Genomic DNA, 19,631 nt, shown 5'->3' with positions numbered 1-19,631 from the left:
GCACTATCTCAGAGCTGTAATTCACAAACACGTATTCAGCCACTCAGTTAAGTTGTCAGTCACAAGGGCAACATCTCTCTGTTTCTAACCAACAGTTCAATACATTTCATTCCCTTGCAGATGCACGTCTATTTCTATCATAGTTGCCATAGCAACTGCATCACAGAGCCGTAACTGTGGATAATTTTTAGACTACATATCTACGTTTGTTTTGTTATTTAGCTTTTTTCTAAATTTTCTTTGGCGATTTAATTTTTTTGTTTGTTCAATGTTCAACCGCGAATCACTCGCAAGCAGCTGCGCGCTCGTGTAGCCACAATAAGTCGAAGTGAAAGAGCTGAGAGGCAAGATAAAGGGCAATGATACTCTGGGCCAGCAAGTCAGGCAGCCAGGCCGATCCAATCAACAGGAACACCTACTGGGAAACACTCAAGACTCTTTCCATCTTGGACAAGGTCATAAAATCTTCCACAGAAGAGACTCAAAGCACAACGTTGCCAAAGAAAGAAAAAAGATCAATGGGAATCACTACATTTGTATGATTTTTTTGTACGTTTTCTGCTCGTTAAAGATGGAGCCTCAGAAGGATTTTCATGGAAGATCGACAGAAGATGAAGGCTGGTTTTGGCTGGGTTTTTTTTGGTAACATGTTCCACTTAAAATGGTAAAAGGCAAGATTTTAAAACAGATAAAATCAAACAAGAGCCAAAAAGAAAAATCTATAACGATATAAGATAAATTGCAGAGCCTGCATTTCCATTTTGAAACCATCTACAGTCATGAAAAAGAAAGAACACCAACTCTCAGTTCTAAAGTTTTATGTTTCAACAAAGAACAATAAGCCAATTTTCTGGTCTGGAGCATCCAGGTTTGTGTTAACACAGCGCTAATGAGGAAATACATCGACAATGATCTTAGTGAAGCAATTGTTGCTGCCCATCAATCTGGGAAGGGTTTTAAGGCCTTTTCCAAAGTATTTGGACCAACTGTGAAGCACAGCGGTGGAGGGGCGATCATCTGTGCTGGTGTTGCAGCCCCAGGACCTGGACGCCTCACAGTCATTGAAGTCAACCGTGAACTCTTCTGTATATCAAAATACCATAAAGTAAAATGTGAGGCCGTCTGTCTGACAGCCCAAAGCTTGGTTGAAGCTGGGTCATGCAGTTGGACAATGATCCCAAACACAGCAGCAGAATGTGTTTGGGACAGAATGTCTGAAAAAGAAAAGAATCAAGGTGTTGCGACGGTCCAGTCAAAGTTCAGACCTCAACCTGAAATGCTGCGGTGGGATGAATGAGAGTTTGAATTGCATATAAACGAATGCAGAAAACGATCAATTCAAGCCATTGCCGCTAAAGGTGCTGGGTTGTATTTCATTTTTAGTCACAGCTTCTGCATGACTTTTTGTTATTAATAACAAATAATAACAACAATGCGGTCTTGATATGTAGTGGATTGTTGTTCATCTGTGGTTGTATTTCCCTTTTTATAAGACCTGGAAAGGAAGATTTTCTTTATGTCCTGATACATATAACCTTAGAATTGACAGAGGGTGTACTTTCTTTTTAAGGTGACTGTACCTTTACCAGAATCAGAGCGAAATCTATTCTCAGTAGTTGCTGTAATTTTTTTAACTCATTTCTCAAATCTTAATGAAAGGAAAATCCACTGACAAGTCCAAAAGTATCATTTTAATGTCAAGTTCTTGTTGGAAGAACACGGGCCTCTAAGAACAGACGGAATATTAAACAACATCAAAGCTTTTCAGTGACTTTCAAACTGGAGATTCTTGGCCCATGATTGCTCCTCAAAGACTGAGCCGTTCAGGGACCCTGCTTCCAAATCAAGATTACTATTGATAGCTGAGATCGTCTGTTTCAAATTATAATACTTTTTTTTGACAAAACATTAAATATCTGCCTACAATACTGTCTACAATTAAATAAAAGTGAAAATGATCAAGGGAAGTACTTCTTTCTTTATCATATTTGCATTTTCTTTTCAGTCCAAACTTGTGATTTGGGGTTCTACTACTGGGTTTTACTACTATTGTGTATTTCTTTAAAGTAATAGTGAACTTTGTATTGCCTGGACCAAATGCCCCTCTATTCACGTTAGGAGTTGCCTGTAGAATGCATTACTATCTATGATACTGTTCTTGTAATATACAGTCGCAGTCAAAAGGTTTCGTGTGGACACAGTTGTTAATTCAGAATGAATTGGAAAGTGTGTCTGAACCTGGGTTGTTTTCCAGAGAGCCATATTAAGGCTGTTAAATCAATCCAAGGGCCACACAATGGATAACTGAATTGAAACATGGGCTCACACTAGCTGCCTATGTCAGTCTGCAAATTCACCGTCAGAGAACACCTTGCTCTGTTTTGTGAGCTTATATAAAGGGGTGCTGATGATATGTTGATATTGCTGACAGTTTTGGGTTCTGTTCTCTTTTACCTGCCACCATAAGTTTGTAGCAGAGTAGGCATACCTAGTAGAAAAGCATCTCTCGATGCCACACCCTTAAAATATAACAGTAATCTCTTGACATATCAAAGATTCTGCCTTTGAAGAGACACTTGTCACAAAATATTTAGATGCCCGCTCTTGGTTAAAAACACAACATTTGGTGTTCCTCTTTGTTTCTGCCACCACAGCCACTGACCATACAGATCTGTCATTGGCAAGGACAAGTGGAGGACCATTCAAGTCCTTTCTTCATGTAGACGGCACTCAAGCAAAATGGGAGCAGCGATTTTTCAGTTGATATTCATATACAACATGCTGGTTTTTATAGATTCTTTTGATCTGTTTTCATTTTAGGATGTGGCAGACCAGACTTCTGGCCCTTGGGCTGCAATCTACCCACATGTGGTCCAATAGTTTCTCTGCTTCTGTAAGTGACTTTAATTTTCAAACCAGCATAAAGGAGTAGAAGAGCATTGGTAATTTGCAGTTTCCTTGATGACCACATGGAGTCAGAGTCACACAACAAACATACAGATGTCATTTACTGCTCAGAACTGGCCTTGTGAAATATAGCAGTAGGCTAAATGAGATGAAACATCTCCCTCATATCGTTTTGTTTGAAATCCCAGTCCATCAGTGCCTTTGAAGTGCATGCTTCTTAAGCTGTGCTTTGGTACAATTTCACAGTCTTTGATCCCTCTTCCTCTGGAGTGTCGTACGATACCACAATTAGTGTCTCACGGACATTAAGTATTATGTTTGTACAATGAACGCCGCTTTGAAAAAAAGTGGCTGAAAACATATTTCAGCCTGAATATACAGAGACATGATATATTGAAGCCTGACTCATACTAGGTTTGGTGACCCCCTCACAGTCACTTTTAGATCAAAGAACATGATGCTGCTCAGCTGAAATGCACCTGCAGACAGGAAGCCTGTGACCTGGACAGAGTTTGATGATGCAAATATTTACTCTCTTCAGAGGGACATGACAGACATATATTTAGAACCCCTTAAGCCCGCCACAATTTGATTAACTGCTCCCATCGAACGAGTGATACTTGACAAATGTAGCAACGAAATAGAACAAAAACTCTTCTATATCTCCATCCCCTTAAGCACACAAACATATGCGCACCTACCTGTGTGATCCTTGTGGGCGCTCACCAAAGATGAGAGGTGGTTGAAGGCATTTAACTGATCCAAAGCACTGTAAGCATCAAGGGAGACCAGAAGGGAGCGCTCTCTCCTAGTAACACTCTCTCACAATGAGGCTCGCTGCCACATTCGCCTCGTCTCCTAGCAACCCCCGAACCCTGCCTCCAATCACTACGGATACCGGGATGGATGAAGGGAGGGTGGGAGAGTGTGAAAGAGGGAGGAGGTGGGGGTGTTAGGAGGATGCAGAGAGGCTTGCTTGGCATCGGCATGCCACACTGCCGGCGTGAAAACATGCACTGCTTGAGCGGCGGGTAACAAGTTTGTGCAAGGGTTTTTAGAGGTGGATCCTGCTGGATGAGGCGATCATGAGTGGGAGAGGTGACTCATGGCGCCCAGCTTCTCAGGGCCACACTGAGATCCTAATTCTAATCAGTGATATCAAATAATGTGAAGTGGAGGAGAATGATTGCTTCAATTAAGCCGGTTTGTCTTGAGGGTCCCTTTGGTTCGCCTCAGCTGGGCTCATGATACCTCCTCCCACTGCATCTCCTCTTGTCTCTTCTTCTACTCTCACCTACAAACTCCTGCCCATTAAATTTGATGGTGCCATCATCATTTCTGCACTGTCCTTGTGACTCATGGCGGGCCTCTGTGCTTTACGACTCCACTCCTCCTTGGGGGTCCATACTCTACTCCCCGTGTGATATATGGTTCTGTCTCACACATGGAGTGCGCCTGCATGCCTGTGTGCACAGACAATAACACTAACCCTATATCCAGTGTAATCTAATCCTTTGTGCCATCATAGACATGTCACACACATTTACAGTGGCATGTTGAAGAAGACACATGCCCACAGGTCGCACACATACAACAAAAAGCAGTATTACATCAGGTAAATGCATTCTACAGACTGAACAAAAAGAAAGCATGCGCCTCCTCAGAGCACACAAGCTGTAACACACTGCTCCTGTTATACTGCAGTGACCTCAGTAACTGGATCTTCTCCACCCTCAGGCGGCTGTCATGTGGAGATATGCCACGCAGATGCATGCATGACAGGGTTTGGTCAGGAAGCCTGAGCTATGATCACTGTCAGGCTGATGCACTGCAGGTGTCAGTGGAGGGACAGCTGACAGTCTGTGTTGCAACAAATGCAAACAAATACGAGGCTGGAAAACATGTCAGACATTTTGCCGTGAGGACGCAGCATACACAGAGGCATTATTGCACGTAGAAGCCTTAAGTAGGCATATACGGTGGCTGGGAACTTTTGAATCATGCAGGATCTTTATTGGGCCCTTTGGGCATAATTTCTATTATCTTGCAGCCAGAAACTCTTCCAACAATATGGATCTATTGATGCTTCTGTCATTTATTGCATCTATAACATTTAATCTCATCAGGGCAGCAGAATGCAGCAGTAATAAACTTTTACCGTAAAAAATAAATAAATAAATCACCTGCGAGACTCTCAAAAGCTACAAAAGAAGAATGAGTGAGAACAGAAGAAGAAAAAGAAGAGGACAGAGTAAGGGGAAGAACATGTGTTTGTCTGTCTATGTGTTAATCTGTGCATGTGTCTGTGTGTGTATGAGCTATGGTTAAAGAGAGAGAAAATGCTGGCTGCTGTTGCCGAGGCAACCTCCTCTCTCCCTTCTCCTCCTTAACCCTTTCTCCTCGGCACTTCCTTTTCACCTTCTGTCTTTTTACTATCACAGCGATATCTCACTTGTTGATGTTCTGTCACTCCATCTGTGTCTCTCTTTATCTCCTCGCATCGCTCTGCTCTCCATGCCTGCCCGCAAAATCAGGATTCGTGAGCTACTCAGCCGTATCTTCATCTTGATTATTCATCCTCATCCTGTCGGCAGCACACATGTGCTTTGTTAACTGTGAATCATTTGGTGCAAGAGAACAGTGATAATTTGTGCTAAACTGTGTTGAATATCATGAAGCAATTATTTCACTTCAGGTGTTATTGATGATTTGAAAAGTTTAAGATACGGCGCAACTTCACCACTGCTGGCATAAAGGAAAGTAATTAACTAACCTGAAGCAATAAAGGCTGACAAGTCAGCGTGATCATTGTGAAAAATGTGAATAACTCCATATTTGAAATGTTGATTAATTGTTCACATTTGCATAATAATGGAATTGGGCCAAATGAACCAGTTTGCCATGCCGCCATAGAAGAAAATGTTTGAAACTGAAAATAAGTTCAAATACTGTTAAATACCGATATGATGTCAAGGCATACCAACGATTTTGGAGAAAAATGGTTGTTAACTGTGGAAGAAACTCTTTTGCATTGATATCTCTGTCATATCAACATGATTAATATGAAGCTACTGCCAGCTAACCTGGCTCGGTTCCCTGATAAAACATTCCCTTGTTTTAACTACGCACATATGGACAAAAAGAAAGAAAGAGAGAAAGAAAGAAAGAAAAAAGGGCCAATTTCAGAAGTAAGTAAGTGTCCTTATGTTAGGACCGAAGCTAAGAAAAAAATCATTCACAGTAACCGTCAGAATACGGTTCATAAAATTAAGTGATGACAGGTGAGGGTGTCAGGATTGGGTATAAAAGGAGCATCCACCAGAAATGTAGTATTTCCAAGCAGGAATGGGTCGTGGCTCACCACTTTGTGCCAAATCTAGTCAGAGAATCATTGATTGGTCCAGAAAAGATATTTCTCATTGCAAAGAAATGGAGTGTTTCAGCATCTTCATAGCATAATATCGTGAAAGAGATTCTAAGGACATTTCCATTTGAAAAGGCAAAGGGCAGAAAACACTGCTGGATTTGCGTGACCTTCGAGCCCTCAGGTGGCACTGTGTGAGAAACGGTCATGCCATCGTGATCAATATAACCACACTGGTTCGGGAGTACTTTGGAAAACCATTTTCACCTCCCTGGACACAAAGTTAATGTCAGATGGAGTGAAAGGCAGTGGAGACGTGTTTTGTGGTCAGATGACTTTTCAGCTGTGTTTCGAAAAACTGACTGTGCTTGGAAGATGCAAAACAGCAGGCTGTTATCAGTGATATCAGTGTCCATGGCACGGATGCTGAAGTGGTTACATTAGCAGAACAATACCAGACCTAGTTCTGCACGACTTACAACAACATGGCTTCAAAAATATAAAGTGAGTGTGATTGACTGGCCCACCTGCTGTCAAGATCTGTCTCCTTTTAAAATTGTATGAAGCATTATGGGGAGGAGAATAAGACAACCACAGACTGTTGAGCAGCTAAAAATTTTTATTCAACAAGAATGGACATAAATTCAGCTGAAAAATTCCCAGAATTAGTATCCTCAGCGCCAACACAATTACAAATTGTAATCAAAGTAAAGGCTAATATAACACAGAGGTAAACATGCAGCTATCAAACTTTTTATTGTGAGTGCTGCATCAAATGTTAGTTTTGTTCACTTTTTAAAAAAAAATACAGTGAAGTTGGGTCAAACCTAATAAATGTGGAATTCTGCCATTCTAATGAAGGAAAGATAGAGACCAGGAATCAGTGCAATGCCAATGCTCAATTCTTGACAGTTATTTAGCCGTATTTCTATGTGTTTGATGCAGGCATTGGTGCTTTGCGGACTCCCTCATCTGTATAGATCATAAATACTCATGTGTGCTGTCCACCTGCTGCGAGAAATCAGCACCTGATGTTTTTCCTCCATGAGCACAATATGTGGTAATACAGGTAATAACAGCTTTCAGCCAAATTAGATATAAAAGAATAGTTTCTTCACCATGTACAGAGTGTGTGTACAATCAGGAAGTTTCAAACACAGTGCGTCTGTCTGCCATCACGCTAAATGCTTGAATTAGGTTGATTAGCTGCTCTTGTTCAGCCTTTCCGACATTGTGTCTTGCATTTGTGGAACAATGAGCTTGATATGCAGCATTGTCATTCAATTTCAATCCATCTGTTCTCTGTTTTTTGACATAATATTTCTTGTTGCTAGGTAACTGTTAATTGTTGATAAGCAGGCGCTTAAAAAAAAAAAAAAGCAGAAGTCAAAGAGACATGCAGTGAAAGAAAGAGTAAGAGAATGACAAATTAGTGCTGTGGATGTTGCTGCGGCACAAAATATGAGTAACATTTTGTTCACAAATGATGCTTCCATTCGGACACATGGATTAAGAGAGGTTTGTGACTGGAATGGAAGCTTGCTTTATGTAACACCTCCACTGCTGTAATCTACCCTTTTCTTTTTACCTCTGCTCTCCCTCCATCCTGCTCCCCTGCTTGCTCTCTGTAATCCACTGAACTCTCTGCCATTACTCATTGGTCCCTCTTTCTTTTTTACCGCAACCCCCCCCCCCCCAACCTATCATAACATCCTAATAACTCAGGGTGATGCACAATACATGCATTTCTTGGCTTGAGAGAGAGTATAACTAAAAGGGGACGAAAAGAGCAGACTTGGGTGATGTATCACGAGATAGGCTCAAGCATAGGAGGGAGTGGCAGAGTTATAGGATCTCAGTGGCTCTTCAGTTGTGGAAGGTTTTGGCTGATGGTTGAAGATACACAACATTTATGGTGTACCACCTCACACAGGACTTTTACATATTATTATATATTATATATATTATATATTTCAACCTTTTTCCGCACACCTCGCTCCCTCCATGAATAATTAAATAAGTCTTGCTTGCCAGTGTGACTGAAAAATTAATGTGCGCTAGAATGGTCGGGTGGGTGGTAGGGATGGGTTCTACGGATGATGGATGGGGAGGTGGGTGTCATCATAGGCAGACAGGCAGGCTGCCGTGTGCAGTTACTGGCAAAAGGCTCAAAGGAAAGTGTAGGTTAGAAACTACATGCTAAGTGGATGCAAAGATATTTACAGTGTCGTTGATCAGTTCATGATTGTTTTCACCTTGGTCGCTTTTGATCATGTTTCTGAACATCCAAGAGTGGGAGACATCTATTGTCTGGCACTGGCAGTGATTTGTTGGGTGTGCAGGTGAGTGCCTGTGCCATGGTAGCCGCTTCATGTCATCTTCACTAATTTGTGAGATAGCTGAACTGATGCTTTTATCTTCCCTACTAACCCTGCATCCTTCAGGCCAAGATTGGTCAGCTGTAATATCTGAGCAAATATGAGATAGATTTCCAAATCTTTTAGTACATTCACACGAGCCCCGAGTGATGAACCTCAGCCAACTTAACGTTTCTGATTTAAGTACCATGTTGTGAATAAATCAATTGTTTTAGAGTAATACAATTCAAACAAACCCTTCAGCCTTTGACATGATAAAGGACTGTATTGACTTCAAATGATCACATAAAGTGAACACAGCAGCTGATTTCCCCCATAAAAGAGAATTAAGTTTTATTGACAGACTTTACAGCCCACACACAAGAGAAAACTGAGGTACATGTCAGGTTTCTTTCTTCGTATCTTCTCTGTTAAAGACTTGTTCTGTGAAACCATTTTTTTATGCATTATCTGTGCTGGTGAGGCTGATGTGCTGCTTCATTGATATTGCTGGTAAATTTTTAACATCTGTTGTGATGAGCACCCATGCCAACAGGAAAGCTGTTCGTAAGTGGGAGCAATTTATTGAGCTTCCCAAAGCCCATGAGTGCCAGCGTAAGACCATAAATCCGGACCAATAGATCGATAGAGACATGTGTGGTGAAAGCAAAACCAAAAAGAGGTAGGAAGAAGTTTAAACTGTTCTTTCTATCTAACATGGATGAGCTTGGACAGCTGAAAAGGACACAGCGGGAATATCAGAAAAGAAGTGTTACGTGGCTGGCTAAGCAGATAAGAGGAAAGTATCAAGTTTTTTACCAAGATATGACTGCAGGAAAATATTCTAGACTCCAATGCCTCTAAGAAGGGGGGGTTGTAGTGCTTGTTAACAGCAGATGGCGTAGCCCTGGATATGTTACTGCAAGAATGTCTCTTTCACCCAGATGTTGAAAATTTTCCCCCCATGTTGTTTACCTGTGTTCACCTGTGTTACCTGACAGCGCAGCATGTGATGTCATCAGCTCAGTTGTTGCCAGGCTACAAACATGACATACTGCTGCATTCATGGGGATCTCTGTTTTCCGGGCATTTCAACCCCACTTTTCACTCTGCTACACTTCCAACTTTCCAACAATTTGTCACTTGAGCTTTATGTATTTATTTAAATTCATATTCTAATTAATTAATTAATTCCTTTTCCTCAGTAATTTAAACTACACGGATATACTGTAATTTTCCTATGTGGATTAATAAAGTAGCGTTCAGTTCAGTTGAATTCAGTCCAACATCAATGTTTTTCAGCCACTGATAGGTATGTTCTTCTGAAGCATTTGCAAAGGCTGTAGTTCACATCTAACATAATCTTCCCACCCTTTACCTGGTCATTTTCTTGCCCGACCCTAACCATGTAGCTGTTTCTGTCGCCTAAACCTAACAAAGTTGTTCAGTGCGTAAACCCAACCAGTTTTGTTACCCAAACCCAACCCTACTGTGAATGAGAATAAAAGTGAAGGACATTGAAACCAAAATGAAGACAAAAAAGAAGAAATAAGAGTTGCACACAGCTGCCAAATGAAGGCTATCTAATACTTCTGGCATTAGTTGATAAGACCAATGAGCTCATTTACAACTTCGGTAAAAATTCAGAGAGAAGCAGAAACATGGTCAGCTATTCTGATCATGTTTCTGCTAGGAACTACCTAGCAGTGCCTGAACCCCCTGGCCTGTTTAATGGCCATGTCTGACCCATGCATGTGAAACACAACATCTCAAAACTGTCTCAAAACATTTTGAAAGACAGCTGTTCGATCAGAAATGCCACAGAAATGTTGGACCATATATTACAAGGCAAAATCATGGTTCCGGTTTATTCCCACATGGAATTCATCCTATATCTTCGAGCAGCTGAAAATGTGTCAGGGAGTGGTTGGGGTCTGAGCAGAAAAGGGAATGGCTAAAATAGCAGTACTGTATGACTGGGAAAGCAGTTGTTGAGTCATGGGTACTGATAGGAAATCCCATCAATCTCCTGCAGGTATACTTACTCTTTTTGTAGACGTTTTAAGGCTGTAAAAATCTTAACACATTTTTAAGTCACTCTGGGCAATATGTGCATGAATAAACACCAAAATGTCAAATTTACAGTCTGCACAGAAAACCGAGTACAACAGTGAAAGCAAGTTTCTGAAATGGTGTGTTTTTGTGAAATGAGGTTAAAAAACAACAACAACAAAAGTGCAGGTACAGCAAAGCTTTGTGCAACAACTCTTCTTCTCTATCCTTGATTTCAAATGGCGACTAACCTTATATGATCATGTGTTTGACTTGCAAAAGAGAAAAACCATTCTATGTCGAGTGGAGTTTGTACTGTATATCTCCAGGTATGTTTCTAGTGTCAATTTCCTCTGGGATGTTTTGTCTGTATCCTCCTTTTACAGAATGCTCTGATTATTATTCATGCATTTAAATGCACAGGGGACCCGCTCAGTAAAGCACAATATAACACTATTGACAACTGCTCCACAGAGTAGTGGAAGATAAATGGCGCTCTCAGTGTCGGTTTGATAGCAGTTGCAGAGACAGGGAAGTATTTTCTTCATTTACTTCCATCATCCAGACATTCCAACCTGTCCCGCTTCCCTGATCTCATATACCATTATGCACTGTAAAAGACATCCACAATCTCAATGTTGATTCCTTCTGGATAAAAAAAAAAGATGAAAAAAGCTAATTGCTTTTTTTTTTTTCAAGAGCAGATGTGCTTTAATGTGTGCCCATCACACCGATGCATAGTCCTGCTGGAGCAGCGATGGTGGAGGAGAGAGCAGCCCGAGAGAACCCCGAAGGGGCCTGGATGGCATTGGACGGAGCCTGTGTGGAGCGCCAGCAGCAGTGTGGGTTGTGTAGGGGACAGACCTGGACCCAACTACTCTAACATACCATCACCATATGGTCGTGGTTTCTTGGGCAGCCCCCTTCTCTCCTCTTCCTCCTCTCCTAGAAATCCCTGCCAGTCAGGGGAGGCAGAGAGCCATGTTGTGCATGTCAGAAAGATCATGTAGCTGTAAGCATGACAGGGGAAAAAAAAGCAAAAATGGGGGTTCTGACTACGGCTCAAGCCGTACAGCAGTTGCAAAGAGTAAAACCTTCAATTACACAAACAAACCAGCTAAAAAGTCAGGATGCAAAGGTGCTTTCACCAGTGTCAGTGCTACGGAATTGAAATGCAAAGACAAAAAAGCTTAAAAAGGACTCCATGCCATAGGTGTGAAACTTATAGTTTTTATTATTAATACTCAACACTTCATTTTGTTCATCATGTACAAAGAGAAAGAATAGTCTTATTTCAGCACTTATAATTGTAGATATCGGCATTATCCTTATTAGAAGTACCTTAATGATGTTTTTACTTTATTTTTTGCAATTTTATAATGACATGGTTAAATTCGTTATTGAGATTACTTTGATCGCTTTCATACAAAAAAAGGTGAAGGTAGATATTTTCCCCGATATTCAGTATTTACACAACCTGTACAATTATTAGTTTTTGTGTTTGTTTTTTCTTCTCTCCGTATGGTGTAAAAATTTTGGTATTATTTCAAAGAAAAGGGCCACAAAAAGAGAAAAGAATGGCCAAGAATAATATTCTGTATATCATTATGTATACAAGTGACGCTATTCATATGGTACATTTTTGTCACCCACAATTAATTCAATCAGGTCACGTGGTTTCAGTGAGGAGTTGTGTTTTCAAAAACCTGTCAACCTTGTGAAATACATTTGGTAGCAACCCCTTATGCCAATTTCACCCGGTTAGAGCAATCGACTCATTTATGAGTGATGGAATATGGAAAACAGTAATATTAACAAACAAAGCTGTACATGATTTAATAGAAAATTTGGTGTGCATCAATATGAAGCAGTATCAATGGGTAATACACACACACGCACACACACACGCACACACAGACATAAATCAAGAACTAAAATGTCAGAAAAAAAAACAAGTCCTGACACGAATTAGGAGGAGTCAGAAAATGATGAACTGCCTAATTACAATGAGATATATCAGTTATGTAACATCACAGTTTAATTCTCGCTGTCCACACGGGCTGAAGTGACTCATTTATTGAAAATAAGCAGTTTTAAGTCAATTGTCACGACCACTGGAAATACTGAAGTGAAGCTTGTTGAACTTCCTTTCCTTTCGAAGGAAAAAAAAATAAATCTACATTTTCACAAGTCAGTTTAACCATTATGTCCCGCAGCTGACCGTGTAACTATGTTAAGTAGGCCCCACGTGTCAGTGTTACTGACAGAAAAACACACGTCAGCTGAGCTGATATTTACATCCTCAACATTCAGGATGTTCTGGGCCACAAAATAAAAAAGTAGCACAGTGTTTTGCCCTGCATGACTGCCTGTTTTGCAGAGAGTCAATACTCTTGGGTTGGGACCAATTTGACCTTGGGGAAACTAAAGAGTCCCAACAAGCTTTGCTTTTTCTACCTCACTGCTCTACCAGAGCAGCCGGAGGAGATCTGATGTGTCAAGCGCACCTCTACTTTACAGTCCATTGGAGTAAAGTTGCCCCGGCATTCCAATGCCTAATATATACATTGATAAAAGACAAATTATTGCAAATGAGGTGAATCATTTGGTTGGCTGGTTAGAAAAATATGGAAACCTAACAGAGTTTGTGAGCACATTTTTCACTTTTCAATCAGTCCTGTGAACATGAAAGCAGTTGAGGAGAAAAACAGAAGAGAGGGAGGTGAATTTCTTCTCTCGGGGCAGAGGGAAAGATTACAGAGACTTATTGGAATTAGTACCGTACAATATAGGGGCGAGGAAATCATTTCTGACTGCATGGGGGACAAAATTGCGTATGCACACAATTAATCACAAATTATAGTTGCCGTCTCCTTTAGAGAGACACACACAGGGCACAGAGCGAGGCAAAAATAAACGAGAAATCCAAAGCATTTAAGGGTTTTCAGCCGTCAAATAACACAGTTTAGTAAAACAGCACGTGAGTTTAAATAAAGCAACAACTGTTGATTCCTTTGAGACATGACAGCACAAATGTTTCACCTTCCGATAAGGGGTTGCACAAATGTGTTTCAGCCTCAGTCGCTGATGAAACCGCTCGTTTTCGGTTCCCCCACGATACTGCGCTGAAACGAGCATCATCAACAACAGCAACACTTGAAAATGTTTGGTGTGCAGGTGCGTGCACATATTTGATACCACAGTGATGTCTAGCCCAAACAAAGAGAGGGAACAGGATAGGCCGGGCTGACGATGGCTCTAAATTCTGTGTGCAATCACCTTTAAAGCCCAGGTCAAAAATGGGCAACAAAAACACAAAATGTCTTGAAAGTTTTTAACAAGGATTGCTGCTTAAAAATGAAGGATCACAATATACTGCCTCTATATGCAAATATCATCTCTGTATACATGTAATATTGTATTACATAAATGTGTAGATAATTGAATTGATCTCAAAAAGCATGAAGAGTAGCTTACCTTAAAAAGAGAGAATCTAACACAATTCAAGGGAAACTTAACAAAGACTCCTAAAACTAAACTTTCCCCTTTTTTTAATCACCAAACGTCTACACCTACAGTAAATTATCCTCAATTTCCAACACTTTAGTGAAAAATAAGAAAAAAGAATAATTCTTAAAATAATCAGCATACTGATCGGTAAACTATCATAATCAAGTAAACATGAGATTTAAAGAAAAAAAGGTTCAATTATATCACTTATGATTAGCAATATTTGTATCGTAACTATATTTTGCATATTTTTGTTTGTGTGTTTTTTTTAGTTTTTATGAGTTTTTATTGTTGTTTTGTTTATTTCTTAAATCGTTGTAAAACATATTTAAAGTTACATCCTGTCTGTCTGTTTACTGTACAAAGTGAAAAGGTTTTTCTTTTTAAATATATTATTTACAAGCAAAAGATTGGACGTACTGATGCTGACACTGATTGATGCTCACACCGAAGTCTTCTCATTCTTATTTCTTTGTCTTACCCTCCTTCTCCATCCCATAACAATCTCGCTGATAATGGTTGACCTGAACTTTCAAAATGTGTGCGTAGAAAAATTCCAGAGATCCAAATCTATCTATTAGGAGAGCCATGGGGGTGTGTGGGAGGGTGGATGAATCTGATTTAAGGCTAACTCGATCAGTCTCTGTTTGACAGCATCATCTATGGAGCGGAAGAGGAGAGGCTGTTGAATTTATGAATAGTTAGCGTGTTAGTGGAAAAAAAGATCAATCAGTTATGATTTGCTTCCCTCCACACACAGATGCACACAAATACGTGCCAACCTATGACATGGGTAGATCAGGGTATAAGATAGGAGTCAGCAGTGACAAAAGATCACATTCCAACGCATTCTGGCGGCTCCTTCTGCTGGCCAGCGCTCCTTTGCCGTCTCCCGCAGCCCTTGAACTTCTGACACCAACTAATCAAAGATCAGACCTTCCAATATCTAATAGAGGCCTCTCTATTCTGTACATGATGAGTCATCATCAGACAGCTTGGGGGAGGGGGCTGGGGTGATGCGACGATAAGGCATGTCTACTGAGTGCCTGAACCTACACTGAGTAAAAAGTCCTGTGCAATAAATGAGGCCTCTTCAGCTAAAAAGACTATCTACATCGGTCTGAGTAAAAAGCAATGTTTCCCGACGCCTCAGCCAGCGTTTAAGAAGCCTCCTCTGGCTCAAGCTTTTATCAGCATCACTCACGTAGCGTTCCTCCTCCATAAGTGACAGTGCATAATATTAATCTTACACAATGTCCAACCAAAGCTTTCTGTGTGAGCCTCTCAGACTGATGTCGTGAGTTAAAAGTAATGCCTTCAACATGGTACTAGTGAGAGGCCGAAAAAGTAAGTGCCTGGTGAGTGTTGTTATGTAACCTGAATAAAAGAAGTGGCCTGAAAGGCTGCCATGTTGTGAAGTGAGACACATCAGTCTATCAGTAACAGTGAGACATCCTGAATACAATAGGTTCATAAAACACTCCTCATTTCTGACATATGAAATATCTTTAAGAAGGTATAAAAGATCTTAAACGGCATCCTGGATTTAAATCATCAGCAGCAGCCTGCTGTCAATTTTTACTGTGGTTTTGGCTCATATGTGGCGAGAACACCGGGCAGCCTGAAAGCGTGCCGGTCCGTCCTGGTGCTGCCGCTTGTGGACTGGAGGACACTTCCACTGGAGACCATTAAGGCACGTCCTTCCTCTCAGCAGCTTCAGCTTCTGACGAAAACGCTGTTGTTCACAGTAACACAAGTTCAGACTGACAAAAACTGTGTTTAGGTATGTGTGCGCTTGATTTGCCATGTCTTGAAAGGTCAAGTAAGGATCTCCCAGCTCCAAATCGGTCTTCGAGATCCAGTTTTTCCACGAGTAGCAAATAAATGAATGAGCATGGGATAAAATATTCTACATAATTCAAACAGAAATGAGGAGTTAAGGACTCAGTCTTTCTGGCTTGTTGGTTGAACTAAGAACAATCTTCCTGCTGCCAACAGAGGCAGACAGAACGCAACTACGGATGCTAAGTGAGCAGTGAAATATCATACAAAACAAGAAAAACTTAGTGATATCACAAGCAGTGTTACCATAATCAGCTTTAACATCTTTGTTATTCACAACGCTATTGTTGTTCTTATACCCTGTTTTTCTATAAGAATATCTTATTATCATTCGTGATTGTATTTCTAAAACAAACAAGATCAGCTCTTTAGGCTTCAGGGATGAGGAGGAGGAGCGGGGGACGAGTGCAGGGCGAAGAGAGATGCGCAGGCCAGGCTGTGTCGTGGCTTTGGGAAATGTGACAATGTCTACTTTCTGCAGGGACACAGGGGCAGATGGGCAGTTTGCCTCGCTCTCGCTGTTTCCTCACTCAGCAGGAGCCTTCAAACTGCCATCACATCACACCACACGGCCTGCAGCAAACTACGATGAGGTGTTGCAGCCACGTACAGTGACTTCTACCACACTGGTGGAGGGAATGATGGACTTGGAGTCCAGGGCGTTAGTGAGGTTGAGGGGAATGTTCATTGACTCTGTTTGGATTTAAAAGTAGAATAGCTTTGGCCATTTTTGAGAGAGGGTTAGCATCCCACACCTCCTCAGTGAGTCCTGATTATTTATTCATGTTTTCATTCAAAATGTAGACCACCCTCCCATTTTCCCCTATTACACATAGTTTCATACTTCAGAGTCACTACCTTTCAGTCATTTCCCAATTTGTATGACTTCTTGTTTTCTTATCTTTGTCTCAATATTGACTTGAGCTGCATTGTGTCTACAGTGTCTTAAAAATCACCCCTGATCTCCTAGCACTTGGCGCCTCTATTGCTCTCCTCCTCCTCCCCTTTGATTTAAACGTCAGACTCAATGCTGGAGAGTTTTTCGTACACATGGCCATTGCTTCCATTGAAAGGACGTGGGGGGCCAACCCCCAACAAGGAACCATGATGGTTCATTCCACCGAGACTGAGCTCTTTTGGGAACCGGGGGGCCACATTGGAAATCACCCCGGCCGTGGCAGACGCTGGCAGATATGATGTCGTGCTCATCTGGCCCCTGAAGTCACTTCGGCTGTTTTTGGCAACTTGTTGCTGCTGCTGTTGCTTTGTCATGTAATATTGTTTGGCTCCATGCATCAGACACTGGTCATCACCAAAGGTGGGTATAAAGGGGTTTTGGTTTACCCGGTCAGGGTAAAGAGATTTGGATAAAGAGAACGCTGCCCCACCTCCTCCTTCCATCAAAGACCTATCCCTATCTCTCATGTCTCTCTCTCCAATGGAGCGGCGGTGCAGGCCCTCACCACCTCTGAACAGGCCAAAAGGTGAGCCAGGTCCTTTCCGGCTCTCACCTCCATAGAACAATGGGTCTCTGTCTCTTTCCCTTTCTCTCTCTGAGCCTCCATGACGTTCAAATATGTGTGCAAAGGGGCTGTTACCTTCCATGTAGCGTTCTTTCTCCTTCAAGCTAACACTTCTGGGTGGGGGCAGCATTCCACCCATACCTGCTCCGCTCATGCCTCCACCGCCTCCTAAACCTTCCATCAAACTTCCCATCCCACCTGTTTCGTCTTTCTGAAGGTCAACAAATCCGTCATATGAATGCTGCCTCCTCAGTTGCTTGCCGAATCCTCCGCTCTTCCTCCTCTGCTGGGCCTGAGATTGAGACTGAGGGCCTATGCCCATACCTCCCACTCCTCCCCCACTTTTCCCTCCCCCCATCTGTTCCAAGAGGTGGTTGTTGTCCTCGCTGATATCGTAGAGGTTTCCTGTCTTTTTACAACCTTCGCAGCGCATGCAGGTCGCAGAACTGGGGCGGCTGTTACCTCCACCTCCCGAAGACCCACAGCTCATACCACCACCATACCCACCACCCCCTCCTCCATGCACGGACATCTGCTTGCCCCCTCCGCCCCCACTAGCCCGACAATTCCTGCACTCCCACTCTCCCCCTGCCAACCCAGATCCTCCGCCGCTCTTTGAATCTGACTTTTTGGGTTTGCTCTTTAGAAAGTCATCCACTGGTACTAAAGTGGTGCAGGTTGCCACTCCTCCATCTCGATTCCCAGGCCCCTCCGTCAAGTCCACATGTTCCCACTGAGGGACGCCCTCTTTGGGCCGAAATTGGTCCAAATAAAAGTCCCTCACGCTCTCCTTTTCTCTGAAAAGATACGAGTTCCCATCATTGTTTCCTCCTCCACCTCCCCCACCGCCTCTCTTGCGTTCAGTGGGCAGAAGTGGTGGGGAGGAAGAGCGGTGGCCGTGGTAGTGGTGGTGGCTGATGTGGTAGGGTTTCCTTCTGTAGCCCAGCTCAATCTCGTCCAGCTCCCGTCTGGACTTTGCAGAGGCCGGCCTCTTTTTCAAGCTATCGCGGTATTGTTTGCGCTTCTTGGCATTACCCTCCAGGTTTCCATAAGTAACTGTGTGCGTCGAAATATCGGAGACATCTGAACGTATATTCCCATCATCTTCTCCTCTCCCTCCACAGTAGCCATGTCCAGGGATGTAGGTGGAACTCGAGGCACCTCCCTTGAATGAGAACTTCCCATACAGGTCAGGTAAACCTCCCTTGAAGCCCTGGCCTGAGGGTGGAGTCTGCCCAGACAGCAAGTCAAACTTGCTCATGTTTCTGTGGGTCAGCGCTGAGCAGGGCTGGGTGGTAAATATAGGGGCCACCCCTCCACCAAGGCTGTCACAGTCAAACATGCCACCCTCCAGAGAGCTAGCACTGCCCAAACTGTGGGGTCTGTTCGGAGAAGGTCCGCTCAGCCCTAGAGTTGAGCCGTGGTGGTGTAGGTAGTGGTCCTGGTACAAATTACTGTCCTTGAGGTGGATATTACCAAACGTCCTTTCCACCTCACTGATGTAGTCACTAAACATGTTGTCCTCTGGTAGGTAAGGAGGTTTGCAGTCCGAGTGGCCTGCTAAGCTGCGCCGGTGCTCAGAGATGTCATAAACAGAAGATTCACGGCGGATGAAGTCCAGAGCACTGTGTGGTGAGCCGTTCACTCCGGACAGGGAGGCCATGTTCTTGGCAGTTCGCAGGAGGCGCATAATGTTGGAATGGGTGTTGTTCATGGTGGCTGATGGGGAGTTCAGTGCGGAGCTGCTCTTCTCCTCAATCTGCACCCCGTGAATACAGCTGTATATGCCCTGTAAGGGGACAAAGAGGGAAGATTCACATCAGTAAAATTATTTTTCAGAGTTCTTTGACCACTCAGACCCACTGTACATACAAACTTTGTGGTCCAAAATGGCACCTGGAAAAATATTTACCAATATTCATTGTTTCTTTTTCTAATGTGAGGAATGAAAAAAAAAACCACACACTTAAATCATGACTACAGGTGTTTGACAGGTTTGATACTCTTATTACAACAACTTCCAGCTGCCTACACAGTTTTATTTCCTGGCATATACAGGTAGATGCGGTCCAAAGC

General features: G+C 42.4%; 1 protein-coding gene across 3 annotated transcripts in view; it reads right to left on the bottom strand.

Moving 5' to 3' along the window:
- Window positions 1-11,936: 11,936 nt before the first annotated feature.
- The window catches only part of LOC140273642 (glutamate receptor ionotropic, NMDA 2B-like), a 110,361-nt gene continuing 102,666 nt past the window's right edge, over window positions 11,937-19,631 (bottom strand). For all 3 annotated transcript variants that reach the window (XM_072369264.1, XM_072369265.1, XM_072369266.1), the window contains exon 17: window positions 11,937-19,344. In XM_072369264.1, coding sequence (XP_072225365.1) covers window positions 17,044-19,344 — 2,301 coding nt within the window. In that variant the 3' untranslated portion in view covers window positions 11,937-17,043. The remainder of the gene's footprint in view (window positions 19,345-19,631) is intronic.

This window comes from Leuresthes tenuis, unplaced genomic scaffold (genome assembly GCF_036924035.1).
Source record: "Leuresthes tenuis unplaced genomic scaffold, fLeuTen1.0.hap1 SCAF_17, whole genome shotgun sequence".
In the NCBI taxonomy this organism is placed as follows: Eukaryota; Metazoa; Chordata; class Actinopteri; order Atheriniformes; family Atherinopsidae; genus Leuresthes; species Leuresthes tenuis.
This window is presented reverse-complemented; position numbering and strand designations above follow the sequence as displayed.